Here is a 25,486-nt window from a genome sequence, read left to right as displayed (position 1 = left end):
TTATCACATCCCCTCATCATGCACCAGCCTCTGGGAAAGTTGAGCGATACAATGGACTGTTAAAGACTACATTGAGAGCAATGGGGGGTGAAACTTTCAAACATTGGGATACACATTTAGCAAAAGCCACCTGGTTAGTCAACACCAGAGGATCTGCCAATCGGGGTGGCCCTGCCCAGTCAGAATTTTTACGTACTGTAGAAGGGGATAAAGTCCCTGTAGTGCACACAAAAAATATGTTAGGGAAGACGGTCTGGGTTACTCCTGCCTCAGGCAAAGGTAAACCCATTCGTGGGATTGCTTTTGCTCAAGGGCCTGGGTGCACTTGGTGGGTGATGCAAAAAGATGGGGAAGTTCGATGTGTGCCTCAAGGGGATTTAATTTTAGGTGAGAATAGCCAGAATTAACCTGTATGATATTAGTTGCTATATAACCCTGCTACTGTATGTTATCATTACTATAATTGTTATATGCTATATCCATAGTACTATAGTAAGAATCACTTAGATCAAACAAGAAAAACTGTGATAAAACTGAATGAAACGCAGTAGTGATGGAACCAGAACTGACTCCAGCATGCAACAATCCAACGGTGCACACCATCCTCCTGCTGCGTCCAATGTCAACTGCTCGTCACACTGCACTGAAGCCCAACTCTGCTCTACCGACTGAGAGGACTTTGCACCATTCCTCCTGCCCAGAAAGACTGGTATGACAGATGGAGCCTAGAGTCAGGAACTAAATAAACTCAACGAACATTTAATGAACATAACACATAAACTAAAGGGATGATATCTCTGTGTATGTATACATATATATATATCATTGTTCATATGTCTCAAAGGGATGGAAAAGCTGATAATGACTGACCAGGATGTAACTAAAGGTATGGGAACTGAGCATGACGTCAATGGTATAGAATAAGGGGTGGATACCGTCCTAGTTTCAGCTGGGATAGAGTTAATTGTCTTCCTAGTAGCTGGTATGGTGCTATGTTTTGAGTTCAGTATGAGAAGAATGTTGATAACACCGATGTTTTCAGTTGCTGCTAGTAGTGTTTAGACTAATGTCAAGGATTTTTCAGCTTCTCATGCCCAGCCAGCGAGAAAGCTGGAGGGGCACAAGAAGTTGGCACAGGACACAGCCAGGGCACCTGACCCAAACTGGCCAACAGGGTATTCCATACCATGTGACGTCCCATCTAGTATAGGAACTGGGAAGTGGGGGCGGGGAATCGCCGCTCGGGGACTAGCTGGGTGCCGGTCGGTGGGTGGTGAGCAATTACACTGCGCATCATTTGTACATTCCAATCCTTTCATTATTGCTGTTGTCATTTTATTAGTGTTATCATTATCATTATTCGTTTCTTCTTTTCTGTTCTATTAAACTGTTCTTATCTCAACCCGTGGATTTGCTTCTTTTCCCGATTTTCTCCCCCATCCCACTGGGTGGGGGGGGAGTGAGTGAGCGGCTGCGTGGTGCTTAGTTGCTGGCTGGGGTTAAACCACGACAGAGGTCCATGGGGTTGCCCCCACCCCATGGTGCCCCTGTCCCCCCCAGGCCACCTACGACCCCAGCCACGGCTACAGCCCCCAGCCCGTGGACCTGTCGGGGGTGACGTTGTCCCGGGAGCTGCAGGTGAGTGTTCCCCTGTGTGTGTCCCCTGCCATGCCATCCCCCCTCCCCACCAGCTCGGACCCCCTCCCCACCTCACTGTGTCCCCCAGGCCATGGCGGAGCAGCTGGCTGAGAACTACCACAACACCTGGGGACACAAGAAGCAGGAGCTGGAGGCCAAGGGTGAGCACCCCTGTGTCCCCCCACCTTATGGGCACTCCTGTGCCCCAGGGATCTGAGCAGCTCCCCCCCCCCCCAAGTGGATGCACACCCATGGGTGCTGTGCCCCCCTCCCCCAGGGATTGTCCTTCCCCCTGCATCCCCCATGGGTGCTCCTCTCCCCTCACACCACCCATGGGTGCTGACGGGGGTTGCCGGGGTGGGGCTCGCACCCCCCTGCTCGTGCCCTATGACACGTTGACGGCCAAGGAGAAGGCACGGGACCGCGAGAAGGCGCAGGAGCTCCTCAAGTTCCTGCAGCTCAACGGCTATGCCATCACCTGGGGGGGGGGGGGCTGGGTGGTCTGGGCAGGGGCGGGTGGAGGGAAGAGGAGGTTTGGGGGGGCTGGAGGGTGCTGGGGGGGGGGGCCTTTGGGGACATTGGAAGGGGATTTGGGGGGGGCAGTGGGATGGGGGTCCACAGCTCCCGCTGAGCCCTGCTGGAGATGGGGGTCTGGGGGGGGGGGGGGCACACAGTGGGGTTTGGGGTGTGGGATGTGGGGGGGTCTGGGGGTGCACTGCTGCCCCCCCCCGGTTGGGGGGGGGGGTAGGATGGGGAGGTGGGGGTGTGGGGCCCCCCCGACCCCCTGCCGCAGGGGGTTGAAGGACATGGAGCTGGACACGTCCTCCATCGAGAAGCGCTTCGCCTACGGCTTCCTGCAGCAGCTGCTCAAGTGGATGGACATCTCCCAGGAGTTCATCGCCCACCTGGGTACGGCCCCAGGACCCCCCAAATCCCTTGGGACCCCCCCCCCCCCCCCCGAGCCTCCTGGGACCTTTCTGGTCCTCTCTTGAGACCCCCTTGGACCTATTTAATACCCTCTTGAACCCCTTGAAACCCCCCCCCCCCCCCAAGTGCCCCTGGAATCTCTGGACCCCCCCTGCCCAGTGCTGCCCCAGACCTCTCAGGGTTTGCTGGGACCCCCCACCTGCTTGTCCCCATGTCCCCCCGCCATGTGTCCCCTCCCTGACTGTCTGCCCCCCCCCCCCCCCCCCCCCCCCCCGAGGCGGTGGTGAGCAGCGGGCGGGTGGAGAAATCCCCCCATGAACAGGAGATCAAGTTCTTCGCCAAGGTCAGAGGGACCCCCAAAGTGTGTGGGGGAGGAACCCAAAATGGGGGGGACACACACAGGGCGGCTTTGGCACAGACATCCCATCAGCCTCCCACCCCAGGGAGATGGGCAGTGGGGTGTTTCTGGGGTTTGTATGGGGTGTTCGGGGTCCCTTACTGCATGTTCAGTGTCCCTATGGGGTGCATATGGTGTGGGGGTCCTTGGGGTCCCCTTAAAAGATCCTTGGGGTCCCCATAGGGTGTTGAGCTGTTCCTTAGAAGTCCCTATGGGGTATTTGGGGGTATGCAGGCATTGGGGTCCCTTATGGGGTGCTTGGGGGGTGCATTCCTTAGGGGGGTGAAGTCCCCCGACCTCCCATCCACCCCAGATCCTGCTGCCCCTCATCAACCAGTATTTCCACAACCACTGCCTCTACTTCCTCTCCACCCCGGCCAAGGTGCTGGGCAGTGGTGGGCACGCTTCCAACAAGGAGAAGGAGATGATCACCAGGTGGGGGGGCACCCCCGGACCCCCAGCCATGGGGCACCCAGCCCCTTGGGCAATGGGGATGCCCCATTGCACCCCTCTCTGCTCTTGGGGGGGCTCGGGGGGGGTCCCCCTGTGCCCCATCCCCTGGCCGAGGGGATGTGGGGTCCACACTGTCCCCTCGCTGGGCATCTTGGGGACCCCCACTGACCCTCTGTCTCCTATCAGCCTCTTCTGCAAGCTGGCCGCACTCGTCCGCCACCGCGTCTCGCTCTTCGGTAAGGGGACATGGCCAGGGACCCCCACAGTGGGGCGGGGGTGCGAGGGGGCGGGGGGTGCCCCGGTGGCACCTGAGCCCCCCCGTCCCCAGGGACCGACGCGCCGGCCGTGGTGAACTGCCTGCACATCCTCGCCCGCTCCCTGGATGCCAGGTGGGACGGGGTCCCGGTGCCACCACGGTGCTGTCCTTGTCCCCATGGTCCCCCCTGTCCCCGCAGTGCCCCCATGCCCATTCCTGTCCCCCAGTACCCAATGCCACTCCAGTGCCACCCTCAACCCAGCACTGCTGGGGCAGCAGCCGTGTCCCCAACACTGCCCACGTGTGTCCCTGGGGCGGTGGCAGTGCTGGTGCTGAGTGTTCTGTTTTCCCCCCCACCCCCCCCCCAGGATGGTGATGAAGTCAGGCCCCGAGATCGTCAAGGCAGGGCTGCGGTCCTTCTTCGAGAGCGCCTCCGAGGACATCGAGAAGATGGTGGAGAACCTCAAGCTGGGGAAGGTGACGCAGAGCCGCACGCAGGTGAAGGGGGTGGCCCAAAACATCAACTACACCACGGTGGCCCCTCCTGCCCGTCCTCACCTCCCTCTTCGAGCACGTGGCGCAGCATAACTTTGGGGACGACGTCATCCGTGAGCTGTGGGGATACCATGAGGATGCGGGGACACTTTGGGGACAGGGGGCTCAGCAGGGACGTGGGACACAGGGGGCATGTTGGGGACCGGGGGGGTTAACAGGGATGTGGGACACTTTGGGGACAGGATGGCGTGGTGGAGATGGGAGACTCTGGGGACTGGGGGACAAGGGGACATAGTGGGGACGGGGGGGGGCAGCTGGGGGTGCTGGGGCAGTTTGGGGGCGCAGGGACCCCCTGGGTGTCGGGGACACCGCAGCCCTGACCGTCCCCTGTCCCCACAGTCGATGATGTCCAGGTCTCCTGCTACCGCATCCTGTGCAGCATCTACTCGCTGGGCACCACCAGGAACCCCTACGTGGAGAGGTGGGGGGCCGCATCCCCCCAAAACCCCTCTGCCTGCAGACCTGGGGGTGCTTGTGGGGTGTGCCCGTGGCTATGGGGTGCCCATGGATCTGGGGTGCCCATGGGGTGCCGCGGGGTGGGGGTGAGCCCGTACCCCTGTACCCGCAGGCAGCGCCCGGCGCTGGGGGAGTGCCTGGCCACCGCCATGCCCGTGGCTTTCCTGGAGCCGCAGCTCAACGAGTTCAACCCCCTGCTCCGTCTACAGCACCAAGTCCCCCCGCGAGCGGGCCAGTGAGTGGGGCAGGGCCTCCCGGTGTGTCCCCCTGTGTTCTAGGGGCTGTCCCGTCACACCCCTCCGGGATGAGCCCTGGCTGCCCCCCCCGCTTCAGGGCACCCCTCGTGATGCCCCTCGTGTCCCCAGCTTTGGGGCACCCCCAGTGCCCCCCCACAATTGCTCCAGCTTTAGGGTGCCCCATGGTCCCTCTTACCTCCACCTTTGGGGTACACTGATGCCCCCCAATGGCCCCAGGTTTGGGGCACCCCCACATCTCCAATGTCCTTCTCGTTCCCACTTTGGGGTCCCCCCACATCTCTGTTGTCCCTCTCACTTGACCCCACCAGCTCCCGGACGTCCTCACACCCCCAAATCTCCCCAGCTTTGGGGTACCCTGATGCACCCCAACACCGGCATACCCCCCCTTGTCCCCAAGTCTCCTCACTCGCCCCCACCTTTGGGGCAGTGCCGCGTCCCCATTGCCCACTCCCCCCGCCCAGTTCTCCCTGCTTCGGGGGTCCCCCATTCCCTCACCATGGGGTCTGTTCCCCCCCCCCCCCATTGCCATCTGCATGTCCCCCAGTCCTGGGGCTCCCCAGCCGGGTGGAGGAGATGTGCCCCGACATCCCCGACCTGGAGCGGCTGATGCGGGACATCGGGGGGCTGGCGGAGTCGGGGGCCCGCTACACCGAGATGCCCCACGTCATCGAGGTGACCCTCCCCATGCTCTGCAACTACCTGCCCCGATGGTGGGAGCGCGGCCCCGACACCCTGCCCCAGGGACCCTGGGCCACCGCCGTCACCGGCCAGCACCTCAACGCCCTCCTGGGCAACATCCTCCGCATCGTGGTCAACAACCTGGGCATCGACGAAGCTTCCTGGATGAAGCGCCTGGCAGGTGGGCGAAGGGGGTTGTGGATGGGGGCTGGTGGCCCTAAGTGGTCCCAGGATGGGGCTGGTGGCCCTGGGCAGCTCCCAAGGGTGGTGCTGGTGGCCCTGGGTGTGTGCCAGGGAGGTGTTGGTGGCGCTGGGCAGGGACTTGAGATGATGCTGGTGGCCCTGGGTGTGTCCCAAGGATGGTGCTAGTGGCCGTGGGTGGTCCCAGAGAGGTGCTGGTGGCCATGGGTGATCCCACAGATGATGCTGGTGGCCGTGGGTGGTCCCAGAGATGGCACTGGTGGCCATGGGTGATCCCACAGATGATGCTGGTGTCCCAAGGATGGTGCTGGTAGCTCTTGGTGGGTCCCAGGATGGTGCTGGTGGCCACGGATGATCCCAGGGAGGTGCGGGTGTCCCCGGGTGCATCCCCCGGTTGCAGCCCCCTGTCCCCGCAGTGTTCGCCCAGCCCATCGTCAGCAAGGCGAAGCCGGAGCTGCTGCGCTCCCACTTCATCCCCACCATGGAGAAGCTGAAGAAGCGGGCGGGCAAGGTGGTGGCCGAGGAGGAGCAGCTCCGCATGGAGGCCAAGACGGAGGGGGAGGATGCCGAGCTGCTCATCCGGGATGAGTTCTCCGTCCTCTGCCGTGACCTCTATGCGCTTTACCCCCCTGCTCATCCGCTACGTGGACAACAGCCGGTGAGGGGGGACAGGGGACGTGGCCGTGGGGACATAAGGGTGCTGAAGAGCATCCCTTGGGAACCATGGTCAACCCGTGGTGGGGCAAAATTAGGGGCCATGGACATCCCCGATGGTGGCCATGGGGACCCACTGATGGTGGCCATGGGACCGACAGGGCCAAGTGGCTGACAGAGCCCAACGAGGATGCAGAGGAGCTGTTCCGCATGGTTGGGGAGGTCTTCATCTACTGGCTGGCAAGGCCGAGGACTCTGACAGCCCCGAGAAGAATGTCTAGAGGGTGCAGGAGGTGTCAGCCATGCTCTACCACCTCAAGCAGGTTGGGGTCTTGGGGGGCTCTGGGGGGTGTCAGGGTACTTTAGGAGTCCCGGGGGGTCTCAAGAATCTTGGGGGGGGGCATGGTGTGCTCCAGGGGTGCCCTGGGGGTTATCTGGGATGCTCTGGGGGGGGAAGGGGGTCCCTGGGATGCTCTGAGGGTGTGTGGGGGGGTCCTTGGGATGCTTGTGGAGGTCCCTGCGATGCTCCAGGGAGTCCCAGGGTGCCCAGATCATGCCCCCCCCCAGACGGAGCACCCCTACAAGTCCAAGAAAGCAGTGTGGCACAAGCTGCTCTCCAAGCAGCGCCGCCGGGCTGTGGTCGCCTGCTTCCGCATGACGCCCCTCTACAACCTGCCCAGGTGGGCACTGGGGGGGACTGGGAGCTGCTGGGAGGGAGAGCTCTGAACCCCCTGAGACCCCCTGAGACCCCCTGGGGGTGACCGGGACCACTGGGGAGCCTCTGGGGGCAACTGGGAGTCCCTTAAGAGAAACTGGGAAGATCCCAGAGCCTTGTGGAGGCAATTGGGAACCCCTGAGGGCAACCCAGAACCCTTTGGGGGGGCAACTGGGGGTCCCTCGAGAGCCCCTGGGGACAACTGGGTGCCTCCTGGGTGGAGGCCCCAGCCCCCCTTCCCAGGGACCGGGACCCCCCCATCACTGTCACCCCCCCCGTCCCCCCCAGGCACCGGGCCTGTAACATGTTCCTGGAGGCGTACAAGCTCTCCTGGCTGGTGCCGGAGGAGCATCCCTTTGAGGACCGCATGATCGATGACCTCTCGGTGAGCTGGGGGGGGGTCTGCCCGGGCTGGGGTCACTGGCTGGGGACCCCCCCCAGCTGAGCCCTGCGGTGGTGGCCGAGGGAGGAGGAGGAAGAGGAGCAGGATAAGAAGCCGGACCCCTTGCACCAGCTCATCCTGCACTTCAGCCGGACGGCACTGACTGAGAGAAGGTGGGGGGGGGGCACCCAGACACCTGGGTCCCCCCTTGGGGGGCATCCTAGTGCACCTCTTTGAGCCGTGTTCCCCCCCCCCATCCTGCAGTAAGTTGGAGAAGGATCATTTGTACATGGCGTACGCTGGCATCATGGCCAAGGTGGGTCCTGCCCCCTCCCCCCCCCCATTTCCCCCCCTCCCCGTGCCGCCCCCAAACCACCCAACCCCGGGGTCCCAACGTGGGGGGGGGGGGGGGGCTGCAGGGGTTGGCGGGGATCCCCAGGGATTGTGGGGGACCCCTAGGATGGTGTTGGGGGGGGCTCAACTGGGGACCCCCCCCAGATTGTTTTGCCCCCCCCCCCCGCCCCGAGCTGTCACATCGAGGAAGGGGAAGAGGAGGAGAAGAAAGAGGAGGAGAAGGAGGAAGAAGAAGCCGAGGACTCATTCGAGGTGGGTGTGGGGGCACCCTGAGCCCCCCCTGACCCCCCCCCCAGGAGAAGGAGATGGAGAAGCAGAAGCTGCTGTACCAGCAAGCCCGGCTGCACACGCGGGGGGCGGCCGAGATGGTGCTGCAGATGATGATCAGTGCCTGCAAGGGTGTGTCACGACCCAGACTGGACAGACCAGGGAGTCGTGTTTAATTCGAAATTCCCTCTGGCTAAATTAAGGTGAAAGGACACCAAACGATCAGTTAAAGATTTTATTCATGACAGAAGCAAACTGAACTGGGGAGGCGTGGTAGTAGGTGGCAGGGTTTCTCACAACAGCAATTGGCATAAGACTACTTCTGTAAACTGTGTAACCATATACATCGATTCAGGGAATAAGGAGATCCCTCCCGTTGAGTCAGGAGGTTCAGAGCAGACCCCCTTGCTTTCCAGACTCCTCCTCAGAGAAGGGTCTAGGGGCGGCTGGATCTACTCTTAGTCTCAGACTTGGTCAGCGGTTTATATCTTGAAATGGATGAGGTGTAGGGATTGTGGAAAAGGAAAAGGAAAGAGAGAAGAAGACAGAGAGAGAAAAAGGAAGAGAGGAAGATTTCACCGGTCCTGGGTCCAGCGTTGGTTCAGTCAGCCGAGGGGTCCAGTCCCAGTGGGCTTGCGCACCCGGGGCTTCAGTTTGTGTCCTTTTATCATCCTTGCCCCTCCTTCGGGCAGGCACCCGAACTCGTCAGGTTAATGAGCAGCTTGTGAGCCTTTGGGCTTGGGGGTCGTTTGTGGAGTAACTTCTCCTTCCCTGCAGACACGGCCATTGTTCGATCTTTGTATCAGAACAGCTTATCAGAAGAGGGAGCTGCGCAGCCTCCGGCACGCCCTCCCCCTCCTGTCGCTGATGTCTGAGCTGATGGGCTTTTCACCTGGGTTCCTTGCTGTGCAGGGTTTGTCTTTAAGCAGAACTTGCCCCACCACAATGTTTGAGGCATTAACTCTTTCAGTCTCTCACACCACCCCGTGGCTCAAACATTGTCTATATTATCTTCGTGGATTCTCCACAGTCTTCTCCCAGGCTGGTGATTTAGATATAAAGAAAGGAGAAAGCAAGAAAAGGAGAGAGAGAGAGAAAGAACATGTATAAAACTTCAAACAGTACAAACTTTGAGCAGTGTAACAGTATAACAACTGTAAAGCCAACCATTAAGAACAAAAAAATCCACATAACGACATGAGTCCAATGCTAACAAGCCATTTTCCCCACCCCATGAGTCCCAAGGACGTTAGGAGAAAGGTCAGCAACGATCCTCTGTTAAGTCAGTCTCTAGGTTGCATTGCTTGGAAAAGTTCTCCAGTCTTGTCTGTAACTTCTCTCATCTTCTTTCGCGCTTCTTCTAAGGAGGTTGTTGCATTGTGTATGGTGAGACAGCATTCTCTGTCGGTGAAATTTAAATGATACCGAAAAGCCAGTCGAAGAAACTCTCTAAGACTCGTTTTGGAGTTTTAGAAAGCAGGCATTCTTTATTGCAGCGCTGGATGCATGGGGGATAGTTCCACCTAGCATGCATACCACAGCTTTAGCACAAACAGGTTATATAGCATAACTAATTGCATATTAATCAGATTAGTATACATATACATAAAAATGATTATAACTGATTATCATAGTACTGCCTACATCCGATCGTGCACAACGAAGGATCCATTTGAGTCGAAGGGCTGCTTTTGTGACCACCAGCCCATTTGAAGTTCTTGCTGGCTGTCCTTGAAGTCTTTATTCTTGTCCTTGTTCTTTGATCTTGAAGCTTAACGCAGTTTCAATCGCACGTGGTCAGTTTCAGCATTGTTCTCATCTAGTGCACAGGAACATCTAGTCCTAAGAGCAAAGAACTGCAAAACTTGTGAGTACCTACCTCTGCTAGTTAACTGCTTGGCTATACTTTTGTCTACTGTTTCAATCATCGTGTTAGTATAAGATTTCTAATAATTATTTACCAAATCTCACTTTTACAGTCACCTAGCAGCAAACCAGTTTCCACGGCTGGTACAAAATATTAAAACCATCAAAATATTTAGACATACCATACAGAATGTATGGAAATATGCTATCATCACCTCTGGGAGAGGGATTGGGATTATCATTTTGTTATACTGGGCAATGTCGATTTATGGAATGATTACATCACTGGTCATGAGGTTAAGCTGGTATCTGTATGCAGCAGTGATATCATTTCCATACTTCGGGCGCCTTCTATCGGATTTTATTGGTAATTGCACCCAATCCATGGGGAAGTCGGGGGGGGATACTTCCCCCCGTCCGTTCGCCTCCCTTCTCTCCTTCCGGATAATTACAACAGCTTTTGAGAATTTTGAATATCCTTGGGATGCGCAAGCCAGCGTGCTGTTAGTGCTATGTCTCCTGGATATGTTTCAGGTCTTGTTTAGGGCTACAAAAAGGCTCTTTAAGAGTACCACCCAGAGATCTGCCCCAAAGCTGGATATTCATGGGTGGCACGGCATGTGGGAGGATATGGGCAGGTATCTAGAGAACTTCTCACCCCCAGTGGCTTGGAACTTCACTCCCGAACAACTACAGAACCCTCATGAAGTGGTAGAATATTTGAGAGGAAAATGCTGTGGCTATTCCAGAGACGCACAACTTACTGCACTGTGCTGGGCCCTGGCCAGTATCTACCAAACACTGCTTGATATTAGGCAGCACCCTCAGGGGGAAGAGAGGGAAAACAGAGCAACAGGCAGTGCGGCTACCCCAACCCCGGTGACAGATACTGCAGCTAAACCAGAGAACCAACCTGTGCCAGTATCAGTCGCCCCTGTACAGAAAAAGAAACACACAAAGAAATCAGTTCGCTTAGTGAGAGATTAAAGTGAAGCAGGGTCATCGTGAGAACAGGAGGAAGAGGCAGAACCTGAAATAATTACCTGATCTCTATCCCTGAGTGAGTTCTGTGACATGTGAAAAGATTTTAGCTGCCACCCAGGTGAGCACATTGTTACCTGGCTGCTCCGATGCTGGGATAATGGGGCCAGTAGTTTGGAATTAGAGGGTAAGGAAGCCAAGCAGTTGGGATCTCTATCTAGGGAAGGGGGCATTGACAAGGCAATTGGGAGAAAAACACAAGTCCTCAGCCTCTGGAGGCGACTTCTGTCAGGTGTGAAGGAAAGATACCCCTTCAAGGATGAAGTTACATGTCACCAAGGCAAGTGGACCACCATGGAGAGAGGTATCCAGTACCTGAGGGAATTAGCCGTGCTGGAGGTGATTTATAATGATCCAGAAAATGCGCAGTCACCCACAGACCCAGATGAAGTCCAATGCACACAACCCATGTGGCGGAAGTTTCTACGAAGTGCACCACCAACCTATGCCAACTCATTGGCAGTAATGTCCTGGAAAGAAGGCCATGGACAAACGGTGGATGAATTGGCTGTCCAACTCCGGCAATACGAAGGAAGTCTCTCTTCCTCCCTACGGACCTGTGTCTCGGCTGTAGAGGAATTGTCCCGAGAGTTCCAGCAATTCAAAGTGGATATGTCTTCCTCCCCACCTGTACAGGCCCGCATCGCAGCTATTGGGAGTAAGCATTCCTCTGCCCAAGAGAGAGGAGAGAGAAAGTACACACGACGGGCTAACCTGTGGTTTTACCTGCGTGACCATGGAGAGGACATGAGGAAGTGGGATGGAGAACCTACCTCAGTCCTGGATGGACGGGTACGGGAGTTGTGAGAAAAAGCAATCAGAAAAGAGGATTCTTCTTGGAAAACTGCTGCTCCAGTTTCCTGTGAGCAGTCCCCCAGATGCAGTAGATGGGCTGATCTCATTGCTGATCCTCTTGAAGGGACTTCTGAGTCATGTGTGCGAAAAGTGAGTAACGAATATTCTAACCAGAATGAGAGGGGCCCTGCCTCCAGCCAGGTGGAGGAGAGGGACAATCGAGTCTACTGGACAGTGTGGATTCGATGGCCTGGCACATCAGACCCACAGGAATATAAGGCTCTAGTAGACACTGGTGCACAATGCACCCTAATGCCATCAAGTTATAAAGGGGCAGAACCCATCTGTATCTCTGGTGTGACAGGGGGATCCCAAGAGCTAACCGTATTGGAAGCTGAAATGAGTCTAACTGGGAATGACTGGCATAAACACCCCATTGCAACTGGCCCAGAGGCCCCGTGCATCCTTGGCATAGACTATCTCAGGAGAGGGTATTTTAAGGACCTAAAGGGGTATCGATGGGCTTTTGGTATAGCTGCCTTGGAGACGGAGGGCACTGAACAGCTGTCTACCCTGCCTGGTCTCTCTCAAGACCCTTCGGTTGTGGGGTTGCTGAAGGTTGAAGAACAACAGGTGCCAATTGCTACCACGACGGTGCACCGGCGGCAATATCGCACCAACCGAGACTCCCTGATTCCCATCCATAAGCTGATTCACCAATTGGAGAATCAAGGAGTGATCAGCAAGACTCACTCACCCTTTAATAGTCCCATATGGCCCGTGCAGAAATCTAATGGGGAGTGGAGACTAACAGTTGACTATCGTGGGCTGAATGAAGTCATGCCACCGCTGAGTGCTGCCGTTCCAGATATGCTAGAACTTCAATACGAACTAGAGTCAAAGGCAGCCAAGTGGTATGCCACAATTGACATTGCTAATGCGTTTTTCTCAATCCCTCTGGCAGCAGAGTGTCGTCCACAATTTGCCTTTACTTGGAGGGGCGTCCAGTACACTTGGAATCGATGTGCCCCAGGGGTGGAAACACAGCCCCACCATTTGCCATGGACTAATCCAGACTGCACTGGAAAAAGGTGAAGCTCCGGAACACCTGCAATACATTGATGACATCATCGTATGGGGCAACACAGCAGAAGAAGCCTTTGAGAAAGGGAAGAAAATAATCCAAATCCTTCTGAAAGCCGGTTTTGCCATAAAAGAAAGTAAGGTCAAGGGACCTGCACAGGAGATCCAGTTTTTAGGAATAAAATGGCAAGATGGACGTCATCAGATCCCAATGGATGTGATCAACAAAATAGCAGCTATGTCTCCACCGACTAATAAAAAGGAAACACAGGCTTTCTTAGGTGTTGTGGGTTTTTGGAGAATGCATATTCCAAATTACAGTCTGATTGTAAGCCCTCTCTATGAAGTGACCCGGAAGAAGAATGATTTTAAATGGGGGCCTGAGCAACGACAAGCTTTTGAACAAATTAAGCAGGAGATTGTTCATGCAGTAGCTCTTGGGCCAGTCCGGGCAGGACAAGATGTTATAAATGTGCTCTACACTGCAGCCGGGGAGAATGGCCCTACCTGGAGCCTCTGGCAGAAAGCACCGGGGGAGACCCGAGGTCGACCCCTGGGGTTTTGGAGTCGAGGATATTGAGGATCCGAGGCTCGCTGTACTCCAACTGAAAAAGATATTGGCAGCATATGAAGGAGTTCGAGCCGCCTCAGAAGTGGTTGGTACTGAAACACAGCTCCTCTTAGCACCCCGACTGCCAGTGCTGGGCTGGATGTTCAAAGGGAGGGTCTCCTCTACACATCACGCGACTGATGCCACGTGGAGTAAGTGGATTGCACTGATCACACAACGGACTCGCATAGGAAACCCCAGTCGCCCAGGAATTTTAGAAGTGATCACGGACTGGCCAGAAGGCAAAGATTTTGGAATGTCGCCAGAGGAGGAGGTGACGCGGGCTGAAGAAGCCCCGCTGTATAATAAACTGCCAGAAAATGAGAGGCAATATGCCCTGTTCACTGACGGGTCCTGTCGCATTGTGGGAAAGCATCGGAGGTGGAAGGCTGCTGTATGGAGTCCTACACGACAAATTGCAGAAGCTGCTGAAGGAGAAGGTGAATCGAGCCAGTTTGCAGAGGTGAAAGCCATCCAGCTAGCGTTAGACATTGCTGAAAGAGAAAAGTGGCCAGTGCTCTATCTCTATGCTGACTCATGGATGGTGGCAAATGCCCTGTGGGGGTGGTTACAGCAATGGAAGCAGAGCAACTGGCAGCGCAGAGGTAAACCCATTTGGGTGGCCGCACTGTGGCAAGATATTGCGTCCCGGCTAGAGAATCTGGTTGTAAAAGTACGTCACGTAGATGCTCACGTACCCAAGAGTCGGGCCACTGAAGAACATCAAAATACCCAACAGGTGGATCAGGCTGCCAAGATTGAAGTGGCTCAGGTGGACCTGGACTGGCAACATAAGGGTGAGCTATTTATGTCTTGGTGGGCCCATGATGCTTCAGGCCATCAGGGAAGAGATGCAACATATAGATGGGCTCGTGACCGAGGGGTGGACTTGACCATGGACACTATTGCACAGGTTATCCATGAATGTGAAACATGTGCTGCAATTAAGCAAGCCAAGTGGTTAAAGCCCCTGTGGTATGGAGGGCGATGGCTGAAATATAAATATGGGGAAGCCTGGCAGATTGACTATATCACACTCCCACAAACTCGCCAAGGCAAGCGCTATGTGCTCACAATGGTGGAAGCAACCACCGGGTGGCTGGAAACATATTCTGTACCCCATGCCACCGCCCGGAACGCTATCCTGGGCCTTGAAAAGCAGGTCTTGTGGCGACATGGCACCCCAGAGAGAATTGAGTCAGACAACGGGACTCATTTCCGAAACAACCTCATAGACACCTGGGCCAAAGAGCATGGCATTGAGTGGGTGTATCACATCCCCTATCATGCACCAGCCTCTGGGAGAATTGAGGGATACAATGGACTGTTAAAGACTACATTGAGAGCAATGGGGGGGGTGGAACTTTCAAACATTGGGATACATATTTAGCAAAAGCCACCTGGTTAGTCAACACCAGAGGATCTGCCAATCGGGGTGGCCCTGCCCAGTCAGAATTTTTACGTACTGTAGAAGGGGATAAAGTCCCTGTAGTGCACATAAAAAAATATGTTGGGGAAGACAGTCTGGGTTACTCCTGCCTCAGGCAAAGGTAAACCCATTCGTGGGATTGCTTTTGCTCAAGGGCCTGGGTGCACTTGGTGGGTGATGCGAAAAGATGGGGAAGTCCGATGTGTGCCTCAAGGGTGTAGAGAAATTCCATGCAGGGACGGATGACAGGACACCAATGTGATGATCAAAATCGCCAGTTTATTGGACATAGCTGATCATTCTTATACAATTCTCTAAGTTCCTTAAAAGCTCTGATTGGTTGCTGCATGCAAGCATATAGTACCCACGCACATCAAGCTTTATCACTATAGGCTGATGTATCATGTCCACGCGAACAAATTAGCATACGACTGCCCCTTAACCATATCCTGTTTTTGCAAAAAGTTGCTTAAAATTGTTTGCTCAAGCAATTGCTAATCAGCCACATATGCATTTTCGACCACCCCTGTGTCTCTACTTTACCTCTGACCTGTCACCTACTTTCAGACCCAGTCACTAAGTTCCATATAATTGACTCCCACACAAGGGGATTTAATTTTAGGTGAGAATAGCCAGAATTAACCTGTATGATATTAGTTGCTATATAACCCTGCTACTGTATGTTATCATTACTATAATTGTTATATGCTATATCCATAGTACTATAATAAGAATCACTTAGATCAAGCAAGAAAGAACTGTGATAAAACTGAGCAAAGCGCAGTAGTGATGGAACCAGAACTGACTCCGGCATGCAACAATCCAACGGTGCACACCATCCTCCTGCTGCGACCAATGTCACCTGCTCGTCACACCGCACTGAAGCCCGATTCTGCTCTACCGACTGAGAGGACTTTGCACCATCCCTCCTGCCCAGAAAGGCTGGTATGACAGATGGAGCCCAGAGTGGGGAACTAAATGAACTCAACGAACATAACCCATAAACTAAAGGAATGATATCTCTGTGTGTGTATACATATATATCATTGTTCATATGTCTCAAAGAGATGGAAAAGGTGATGATGATTGACCAGGATGTAACTAAAGGTATGGGAACTGAGCATGACGTCAATGGTATAGAATAAGGGGTGGATACTGTCCTGGTTTCAGCTGGGATAGAGTTAATTGTCTTCCTAGTAGCTGGCACGGTGCTATGTTTTGAGTTCAGTATGTGAAGAATGTCTATAACACTGATGTTTTCAGTTGCTGCTAGTAGTGTTTAGTCTGAAGTCAAGGATTTTTCAGCTTCTCATGCCCAGCCAGCGAGAAAGCTGGAGGGGCACAAGAAGTTGGCACAGGACACAGCCAGGGCACCTGACCCAAACTGGCCAACAGGGTATTCCATACCACGGGACATCACATCTCATATATAAACTGGGGGGAGTGGGGGCGGGGGGATTGCCGCTCGGGGACTAACTGGGCATCGATCGGCGAGTGGTGAGCAATTGCACTGTGAATCATTTGTACATTCCAATCTTTTCATTATTGTTGTTGTCATTTTATTAGTGTTATCATTATCATTATTAGTTTCTTCTTTTCTGTTCTATTAAACCATTCTTATCTCAACCCGTGGGTTTTGCTTCTTTTTCCTGATTTTCTCCCCCATCCCACTGGGTGTGGGGGAGTGAGTGAGCAGCTGCGTGGTGCTTAGTTGCTGGCTGGGGTTAAACCACGACACATATCAAGGATATTACAGTAAGAATTACCCAAAATGACTGAAGGATGGACTTTGAAGCCGAGCCAAGTACAACAGTGATAGAACTTGAACTGGTGCCCAGCAATTTCCTCAAGATCAACATCAACCTGCAGACCAAGGGCGTGGGTTGCACCAAATGTACCAGCCGCAAGCTCCAGAGACAGCATACAACAACCCAACACCTCACACCATCTCTCTTATCCTGAAGAAGTGTTACAACAGATGGAGCCTCAAAGTCATGGACTAAATAAAATTGATGGACACATTAGAAGGATAGCCCATCGACTAAGGGAATGCTATTTGTGTGTGTGTGGGTGTCCATATACATATATGTATATAAGTCAAGGAAAGTGGTTGTGATTAATTGAAAAAAATGTAGGATCTGGGCATGATGTAGATGGTATAGAATAAGGGGTGGATAATGTCCTGGGTTCAGCTGGGATAGAGTTAATTTTCTCAGGAACCTGGGAGGGGGCACAGCCAGGACAGCTGACCAGAACTAGCCAAGGAGCTATTCCATACCATGTGCCATCATGCTCAGTATATAAATGGGGAGCAGGCCGGGGGGAGCTCTCTCGACTTTTGGTGGGGGAAGTGGCGGAGCGTCGGGTTCCGGGTGGTGAGCAGTTGCACTGTGCATCACTCGGTTTGTATATTCTTTCATTAGTACCGTTGTTGTTGTTGTAACTTCTTTTTTTTTGTGTCGTCCTAGTAAACTGCCCTTATCTCAACCCTCGAGGTTCCGGTTTTTTTTGGTTTTTTTTTTTTTTTTTTTTTTTCCTTTTCTCTCCTCCGTCTCCCCCCTATCCCACCGGAGGGGGCGGGAGGAGTGAGCGAGCGGCTGCGTGGTCCTTTGTTACCGGCTGGGCTGAAACCACGACACCCCCCCATGTTGTCCTCCCCCCAGGACTCCAGCCAGATCGGGCTGCTGAAGGAGCTGCTGGACCTGCAGAAGGACATGGTGGTGATGCTGCTGTCCCTGCTAGAAGGTGGGGTCCCCTTGTCGTCCCCCCCCCACCCCGGGGTGTCCAGGACCCCTCTGCTGCCATGGGTGCCCCAATGTCACCCGATGTCCCCCTGCCATCCAGGGTGTCCTCGCTATCCCACGCCACCTGGGGTTAGGACATCCCATCCACCATCCGGGATCTCCTAATGCCACCCAGGGTCCCCGTATCACTAGGGGGGGACCCCCAAGACGAGGTCTCCTCGCCATCCAGGCTGTCCCCATGCCATCAGGGGTGTCCCCTGTCCCTCAGGGTGTCCCCTCACTCTCTAGGGTGTTCCCCGCCATCCATGGTGGCCCATACCACTTGAGGTGCCCTTGGCCACCCGGGGTATCCCCCGGCCCCAAGAGCCGTCCCCATGCTCTCCAGGGTGTCCCCAGGTACCGGGGCTGTCCCTGCAGCACCCCAAGACCTGACGAGACAACCCCCCCCCCCCCCCCCCCCCACCTCCACAGGCAACGTGGTGAACGGGACCATCGCCCGGCAGATGGTGGACATGCTGGTGGAGTCCTCCAGCAACGTCACCATGATCCTCAAGTTCTTCGACATGTTCCTGAAACTGCGGGACATCGTGGCCTCGGATGCCTTCCGCGACTACGTCTCGGACCCGCGAGGTCTCATCTCCAAGAAGGACTTCCAGAAGGCGATGGACAGCCAGAAGCAATACGAACCCGCCGAGATCCAGTTCCTGCTCTCCTGCTCGGAGGCGGACGAGAACGAGATGATCGACGTGGAAGCCTTTGCTGGTCGCTTTCAAGAGCCTGCTCGCGACATCGGTTTCAACGTGGCCGTGCTCCTCACCAACCTCTCGGAGCACGTTCCCCATGACCAACGTCTCCGGACCTTCTTGGAGCAAGCGGCCAGCATCTTGGAGTATTTCCGTCCTTTTTTGGGACGGATCGAGATCATGGGAGCCGCTCGACGGATCGAACGCCTCTACTTCGAGATCAGCGCTGCCAACAAGGCGCAGTGGGAGATGCCCCAAGTGAAGGAATCCAAGCGCCAGTTCATCTTCGACGTGGTCAACGAGGGGGGGGAGGCCGAGAAGATGGAGCTCTTCGTCAGCTTCTGCGAGGACACCATCTTCGAGATGCAGATTGCCTCTCGCCTCTCCGAGGAGGAACCCCCCCGGGAAGAAGGAGAGGATGAGGAGCAGGAGGAAGAGGAGGAGCCCCCTGATCCCACTGCTCCCCCGCCCCCCTCCGAACCCACCTTGGCTTTTGGGGAGCTGTTGGCGGGGGCTGGGGGGTTGCGACGCTTGTTGGGGTCCCCCCAAACCTGGCGGCGACGGTTGCAATGCCGGCCGGGTCAGGAGTTGGTGTGGGCAGCAGGGGCGGCCGCTGGCTGGGTAATGCTGGGGGGGCTTCTGGGGGGCTGGGGGGTGCTGGGGGCTGTGGGGCGCCTGGCCTGGACCTCTCTTTTCGGAGGGGGGCTAGTGGAAGGGGCGCAGCGGCTAGCCCTGGCCGAGCTGCTGGCCAGCATGCCCGACCCCACTCAGGATGCCGTGGGGGGGCGGCGAGACTGGGAAGGCTGCGGGGGGAGAAGAGGGGGGTCCTCAAGACCCTGTCCCCCTGCCCGCCCCCCACCTGCTGCAGCCCCCCGAGGAGGAGGCGGCGGTGGTGTCAGTGCCAGTGTCAGCTTTCGGGGTGCGCAAGGAGCCCGGGCACTATCGGCTGGCAGCCCCCGACGCCCCCGGGGGGCTGGGGGACATCGGGGAGCCCCCCGCTGCCGAGCCCCCCACCCCCGAGGGCACTCCCATCCTCCGGAGGAAGATTGGGGTAGGCAGCCGATGGGGGCTCGGTGGGGGGGGTGGGGATGCTCGGAGTCCCTGGGGGGGGGGGGGGGGGGGGCAGGATGCTGGGGGTCTCTATGGGGGTGAGACAAGGGGAGTCAAAAGAATCTCAGTAGACATAATAAAGGGGGATGAAAGATGATGTTTAGCGCTTACATTGTTGAAATTAGCTGAGGCAGAGACAGTCCTTGATAAGAAGAGCTGGTCCTAAGAACCAGCCAATGAGGTAAAGACAGTTCCTGATAAGAAGCAGGAGCAGGCCCCAAGAGCCAGCTAAGACTGGTCTTGCGGCTTGGGTGAATACCAAGAAACCACTGAGCCTGCGCAAGAAGAAAGGTTACTAGCAGTGATGGAGTCATCTATCTTCATCTCTGCGACCACCAGACGACCACCATAAAGAGGCACTGCGCAAGCGCAGTTGAGAGGAGACTATGGAAATGACCTCTCGGAGCTAATTTTAATATGAAGCGGGATAGGTCATGCATATGTATAGGCATATTGTGAATATGTAACACTTGACTGTATAAACTTGAAACTAACTGCCGACTCGGGCACGCACGACTTTGGTGGGACTACCCCCCGTGCTGCCCAGTGCTGAATGAACATACCTACTTTACAATCTCACTGATTGTGGAGTCCGTTTCCGCACGTCAGGGGGGAACACGGCCCCAGGGGTCCCCTATGGGGGGGTAGGATGCTGGGGGGGGGGTCCCTATGGAGGTGCAGGATGCCTGGGTTCCCTGGGGGGGTAGAAAGATGCTAAGGGTCCCTATGGGGGGGCAGGACACTGGGGGGGGGGTCCCTAGGAGGGGCAGGACCCTGGGCTCCCTCCCAGCAGTGGGGAGCAGAGCAGGGGGTCACCAAAACCCTGGTTTCTGTCCCCTATGGGCATGACCAGCCTGAGCAGGGCTTTGGGGGGTGGTCAGTCTGTGCCCCCAACCCCCCCCCCCCCCGGCCTGATCCTGGCTCCCACCGCAGGAGGACGGAGAGGAGCTGGTGGAGGAGGAGCCGCAGAAGGAAGAGAAGCCAGCGGGTGAGGCGGAAAAAGCCAAGTAAGTGGGTGGCCAGAGCCCCCCTGGGGGGTGCATGGCCCCACTAGGGGGCTGTATGGCCCCGTTGGGGCTGTGGGGTGGGTGCATGGTCCCATTGGGGCAGTAGGGTGGGTCCATGGCCTTGTTGGATGTTGCATGGCCCTGTTGGAGCTATGGGGTGGGTCTGTGGCCCCGTTGGGTGTTGCATGGCCCCCCTTGGGTGCTGCATGGTCCCACTGGGGGCTCTGGGGTGGGTTCATGGTCCCACTGGGTGTTGCATGGTCCCACTGGGGGCTCTGGGGTGGGTTCATGGTCCCACTGGTGCAGTGGGGTGGGTACCTGTCCCCCTTGGTGGGGCTGTGGGAAGGATGGAGGGTCCCGCTGGGGGCCCCCACCCAGGCAGCACCCTCACCCCAGCACGGAGAATGGGGAGAAGGCCGGGGCGGAGGGGGCCGAGGGGGGGCCCGAGCCTGGTGCCCCCGAGAAGAGGAGGAAATCGGTCCCCCGGGAGCGGAAGGAGCCGCCGGCCGAAGGAGCCTTCGAGTTCTGGACTGAGCTGGAGGTCCAGAGGGTCAAATTCCTGGTACGGGGGGGGCCAAAGGGGGGCCAGGACCACCCCCATCCCTGTGTGTGAGCCAGGCACTAGGACCCCCATCCCTGGGGGGGTGGGGCAGCCTGGGGTAGGGGCAATGGGGCCCCCATCAATGGGGCTGGACCCTGGGTGGGTGCTCAGGGGGGGTCCTGGGGCTGGGCCCCCCCACCCCTGAGCGTGTCCCTGTCCCTCCCCGCTGGTGCAGAACTACTTGTCCAGGAACTTCTACAACCTGCGGTTCCTGGCGCTCTTCCTCGCCTTCGCCATCAACTTCATCCTCCTCTTCTACAAGGTCTGGGTCCCTGGGGGGGGCATATGGGATGGGGTGGGGGCAACCCAGACCCCTGGTTCCCTGAGGGGGGGTATGGCACAGGTTGGGGCCACCCTGGCTCCTTGGGGGGGGCTGTGGGGTCCGTAGGGTGGGCTGACGGGTACCAGAACGCTCAGGTCCCCAGGGCGCAGGGATGGGCAGGTGCCTCGCCCCCCCCCCCAGGTGTCGGAGCACCCTCCAGGTACCGAGGAGGAGCTGGAGGGCTCGGGGCTGGCAGCAACGATGGCCAGGGGGGGCCGGGGAGGAGAGCGTGGTCTATTACTTCTTGGAGGAGAGCACGGGATACATGCAGCCGGCGCTGCAGGGCCTGGCCCTGGCCCACACCCTCGTCGCCTTCCTCTGCATCATCGGCTACAACTGCCTCAAGGTACGCCCGGCCACGCCCGGCCCCTGGCCACGCCCCCTCGGCCACGCCCGACCCTGGTCCCACCCCTACTTGGCATCAGTGTCTGGCCACGCCCGCCCGCCCCCGGCCACGCCCGTTTATGGTGCCACACCCTCTCGTGGTGCTACGCCCCAATTGGCCGCACCCAGTCATCCGGCCACGCCCACACCTGGTCGTCCCATCGCCCCCCCCCCCCCCGCATGCTCACACCTTGTGCTAGCATCTGGCCATGGCCATGCCCCCACCTGGTGGCCACGCCCTTTTGTGCCTGGCCACGCCCCCAGGCCCTGCTGACTCCTCCCCGGGGCTGGTAGAGCCCCCCGGGCCTGGGTTGTGACCCCATGTCCTCGCTGACCCCCCCCAACCCCTGTGTCCCTATGTCGCCCCATGTCCCTGTGTCCCCCCGACCCCTGTGTCCCCATGTCTCCCCTGACCCCCCATGTCCCACCCCCCACCACTGTGCCCCCCAGATCCCGCTGGTGATCTTCAAGCGGGAGAAGGAGGTGGCACGGCGCCTGGAGTTCTCGGGGCTCTACATCACCGAGCAGCCGCCGGACGACGACGTCAAGGGCCAGTGGGACCGGCTGGTGCTCAACGCCCAGTATGGGGGACTGGTGGGACCAGCTGGGGGCCCTCTGGGGCCCCCCCCAGGCCAGATGTGGCTGCTGGGACACACACACACACAGGGCCCCCCCAACCCCTCCCTGTCCCCTCAGGTCCTTCCCCAGCAACTACTGGGACAAGTTCGTCAAGAGGAAGGTGAGAGGGGGGGGTCCCGCAGGACACAGGAGGGGGGGGCTGGACCCTGAGCGTGTCCCGTCCCCCCTTCGACCGTGTCGTGTGCCCCCCCCCGGTGCTGGAGAAGTATGGGGATATCTACGGGCGCGAGCGCATCGCGGAGCTGCTGGGGATGGAGCTGGCCAGCCTGGATATTGGGGCGCAGGGCGAGAGGAAGGCCCCCCCCGACAGCTCCCTCCTCACCTGGTGGGTGCGGGGGGCTCATCTGGAGGCGGGGGGGGCTCGCACCCATCCTGGGGGTCCCCCTCACATCCTCACCCCCACAGGATCACATCCATCGACATCAGGTACCAGATCTGGAAGTTTGGGGTCATCTTCACCGACAACGTGAGTGGGGGGAGCTGGGGAGGTCAGGGTGGGGGGCCCGGGGTGATGGGCCTGGGGTGATGGGGGGGACCCAGGGTGATGGGGGTCAGGAGTTCCCCCAGGGATGGGGGTCCCAGGGCAATGAGGGTCCCAGGGCGGTGGGAGTCAGGACCCCACAGGGCTGGGGGGGTCTCAGGGTGGTGGGGGTGTGGGACCCCCAGCAGTGGGGGGGTCCCAGGGCGATGAGGGTTCTGGGGTGACAGGAGCCAGGACCCCCCAGGGATGGGGGTACCAGGGTGATGAGAGTCCCAAGGTGCTGGGGGTGTTGGACCCCCGGCAATGGGGGTGCCAGGCTGCAGGGTGACCCCCCCCCCCATGGTGTGTGTCCCCCCCCCAGTCCTTCCTCTACCTCACCTGGTACATGGCCATGTCCCTCCTGGGCCACTACAACAACTTCTTCTTCGCCTCCCACCTCCTGGACATCGCCATGGGGGTGAAGACCCTCCGCACCATCCTCTCCTCCGTCACCCACAACGGCAAGCAGGTGGGTGGGGACCGGCTGGGGTGGGGGGGGGTGGCCAGGGCTGGGGTGGGGGACCCCACTGACACCATCCTTCCCGTCTGTCCCCCCCCCAGCTGGCGATGACGGTGGGGCTGCTGGCCGTGGTCGTGTACCTCTACACCGTGGTGGCCTTCAACTTCTTCCGCAAGTTCTACAACAAGAGCGAGGATGAGGATGAGCCTGACATGAAATGTGACGACATGATGACGGTCGGTGGGGTGGGGGGCTGGGGGGGGGGGGGCCAGGGGACCTGGGGGGTCCATGGAATGGTCCTAGGAGGGGTCCTGGGAGCATCTATGGGGTCCCTGGGATGGTTGTAGGGGGTCCCTGGGGAGCCCGGCAGAGCTCTGGGGGTCCTGGAGGTTCCTGGGGGGGTGTCCTGAGGGGTCCCGGGGGGGTCTGGGGTGGTCCCAGGGGCATCCAAGGGGTCCCTGAGATGGTCCTAGGGGGTCCTGAGGGGTCTCCAGAGGGTCCCTTTGGAGGAGCTGGGGGCCTCTGGGCTGGTTCGGGGGGGCCTGGGGGCTGTCCTAGGAGTGAAGCTGGGGTCCGTGGGGGCATCCAGGAGGTCCCTTGGGGGTCAGCGGGTGTCCAGGGGGTCCCTGGGTGGGTCTGGGGGGGGCCCAGGGGGGTCCAGAGTGTCCCTGGGGGGGTCCCTGGGATGGTCCTGGGGAGTGCTGGGGGGTTCCTAGAAGGGTTTTGGGGCTCCCTGGGGAGGGACAGGGTCCTTGGGGGGACAGCTGTGGTTCTGGGGGGTCCCTGACCCCCCCCCCCCAGTGCTACCTGTTCCACATGTATGTGGGGGTTCGGGCTGGGGGGGCATTGGGGACGAGATCGAGGACCTGGCAGGGGATGACTACGAGCTGTACCGCGTCGTCTTCGACATCACCTTCTTCTTCTTCGTCATCGTCATCCTCCTGGCCATCATCCAGGGTAGGGACCCCCCCGGGGCTGGGGGGGGGGGGCTATGGCGAGCCTATGGGGGGGTCTCCACCCCGCTGACCCCCCCTCCTTGTCCACGTCCCCCCCCCCCAGGTCTGATCATCGATGCTTTTGGGGAGCTGCGGGACCAGCAGGAGCAGGTGAAGGAGGACATGGAGGTGAGTGACCCCCCGGGGGGGGGGGGCTTGCAGGATGCCTGGGTCTGGTGTGAAGGAGGCTGGTCCCTGACCCCCCTGATCCCCCCCCCCCCAAATGTTTCATCTGCAGCATCAGGAGAGACTATTTCCACACGACCCCCCACGGCTTCGAGACCCACACGCTGGAGGAGCACAACCTGGCCAACTACATGTGAGGGACCGGGGGGGGGGGGCACCTGGGGGGGGGACAGGGGGTCCCCAGCCCCCCCCCCCCCCGGTTCTTCCTGATGTATCTGATCAATAAGGATGAGACGGAGCACATGGGGCAGGTGAGACCCCCCCGGGATGTGGGGGAGGCAAGGGGGGGGGTCACATAGGGTGGGGGGGGCTCACTAGCTAAGGGGGGGCTTTCACTGGGCTTGTGCAGGAGCTGGGGGTGCAGGGGGATTGCATGGGGGCTTGTATGGGGGGCGGGGAAAACTAGGACAATGGGACATGGGAGGGCTTTGGGGGGGGGGGGGGGATCACCCACCAGCGGTGGGAGGAGGGTGCTGTGGGGTGGGGAGGGGGCTGTGCCAGGTGGGGGGGGGGGGCCCTCTGCCCTGACCCCCCCCAACCCACCCCCCCAGGAGTCCTATGTCTGGAAGATGTACCAGGAGCGCTGCTGGGATTTCTTCCCCGCCGGTGACTGCTTCCGCAAGCAGTACGAGGATCAGCTGGGGTGACCCCCCCCGGACCCCCCCGGGGACCCCCCAGCACCTCCAGCTCCCCCCTCTAAGAAGTGCCTTGTCCGCCAGGGGGGGCCACTTACCTCTGCCATCAATAAACCCTGGAGAGTG

The 25,486-nt window shown here is 58.2% G+C and overlaps 1 protein-coding gene across 1 annotated transcript in view; it reads left to right on the top strand.

Annotated features, from left to right (window-relative positions):
* LOC115338169 (ryanodine receptor 1-like) overlaps nt 1–25,486 on the top strand; it is a 25,609-nt gene extending 123 nt beyond the window's left edge. The window contains 40 exon segments of the mRNA XM_041121888.1: nt 1,561–1,638; nt 1,692–1,799; nt 1,995–2,116; nt 2,429–2,546; nt 2,840–2,908; nt 3,276–3,397; nt 3,602–3,651; nt 3,744–3,804; nt 4,040–4,211; nt 4,213–4,279; nt 4,566–4,647; nt 4,795–4,873; nt 4,875–4,917; nt 5,484–5,798; nt 6,235–6,443; nt 6,445–6,476; nt 6,634–6,712; nt 6,715–6,795; nt 7,040–7,152; nt 7,476–7,572; nt 17,657–17,759; nt 18,230–19,205; nt 19,273–19,552; nt 20,545–20,618; nt 21,015–21,180; nt 21,395–21,481; nt 21,683–21,741; nt 21,743–21,887; nt 22,376–22,506; nt 22,622–22,663; nt 22,758–22,889; nt 22,970–23,030; nt 23,407–23,553; nt 23,646–23,780; nt 24,346–24,379; nt 24,382–24,501; nt 24,604–24,668; nt 24,758–24,858; nt 24,925–24,976; nt 25,277–25,486. Of these exon segments, the coding sequence (XP_040977822.1) occupies nt 1,561–1,638; nt 1,692–1,799; nt 1,995–2,116; nt 2,429–2,546; nt 2,840–2,908; nt 3,276–3,397; nt 3,602–3,651; nt 3,744–3,804; nt 4,040–4,211; nt 4,213–4,279; nt 4,566–4,647; nt 4,795–4,873; nt 4,875–4,917; nt 5,484–5,798; nt 6,235–6,443; nt 6,445–6,476; nt 6,634–6,712; nt 6,715–6,795; nt 7,040–7,152; nt 7,476–7,572; nt 17,657–17,759; nt 18,230–19,205; nt 19,273–19,552; nt 20,545–20,618; nt 21,015–21,180; nt 21,395–21,481; nt 21,683–21,741; nt 21,743–21,887; nt 22,376–22,506; nt 22,622–22,663; nt 22,758–22,889; nt 22,970–23,030; nt 23,407–23,553; nt 23,646–23,780; nt 24,346–24,379; nt 24,382–24,501; nt 24,604–24,668; nt 24,758–24,858; nt 24,925–24,976; nt 25,277–25,372 (5,103 nt within the window). The 3' untranslated portion in view covers nt 25,373–25,486.

The sequence above is a fragment of the Aquila chrysaetos genome, unplaced genomic scaffold, assembly GCF_900496995.4.
Source record: "Aquila chrysaetos chrysaetos unplaced genomic scaffold, bAquChr1.4, whole genome shotgun sequence".
In the NCBI taxonomy this organism is placed as follows: Eukaryota; Metazoa; Chordata; class Aves; order Accipitriformes; family Accipitridae; genus Aquila; species Aquila chrysaetos.
Note: the sequence above shows the minus strand (reverse complement) of the source record. Positions and strands in the feature narration are given on the sequence as shown.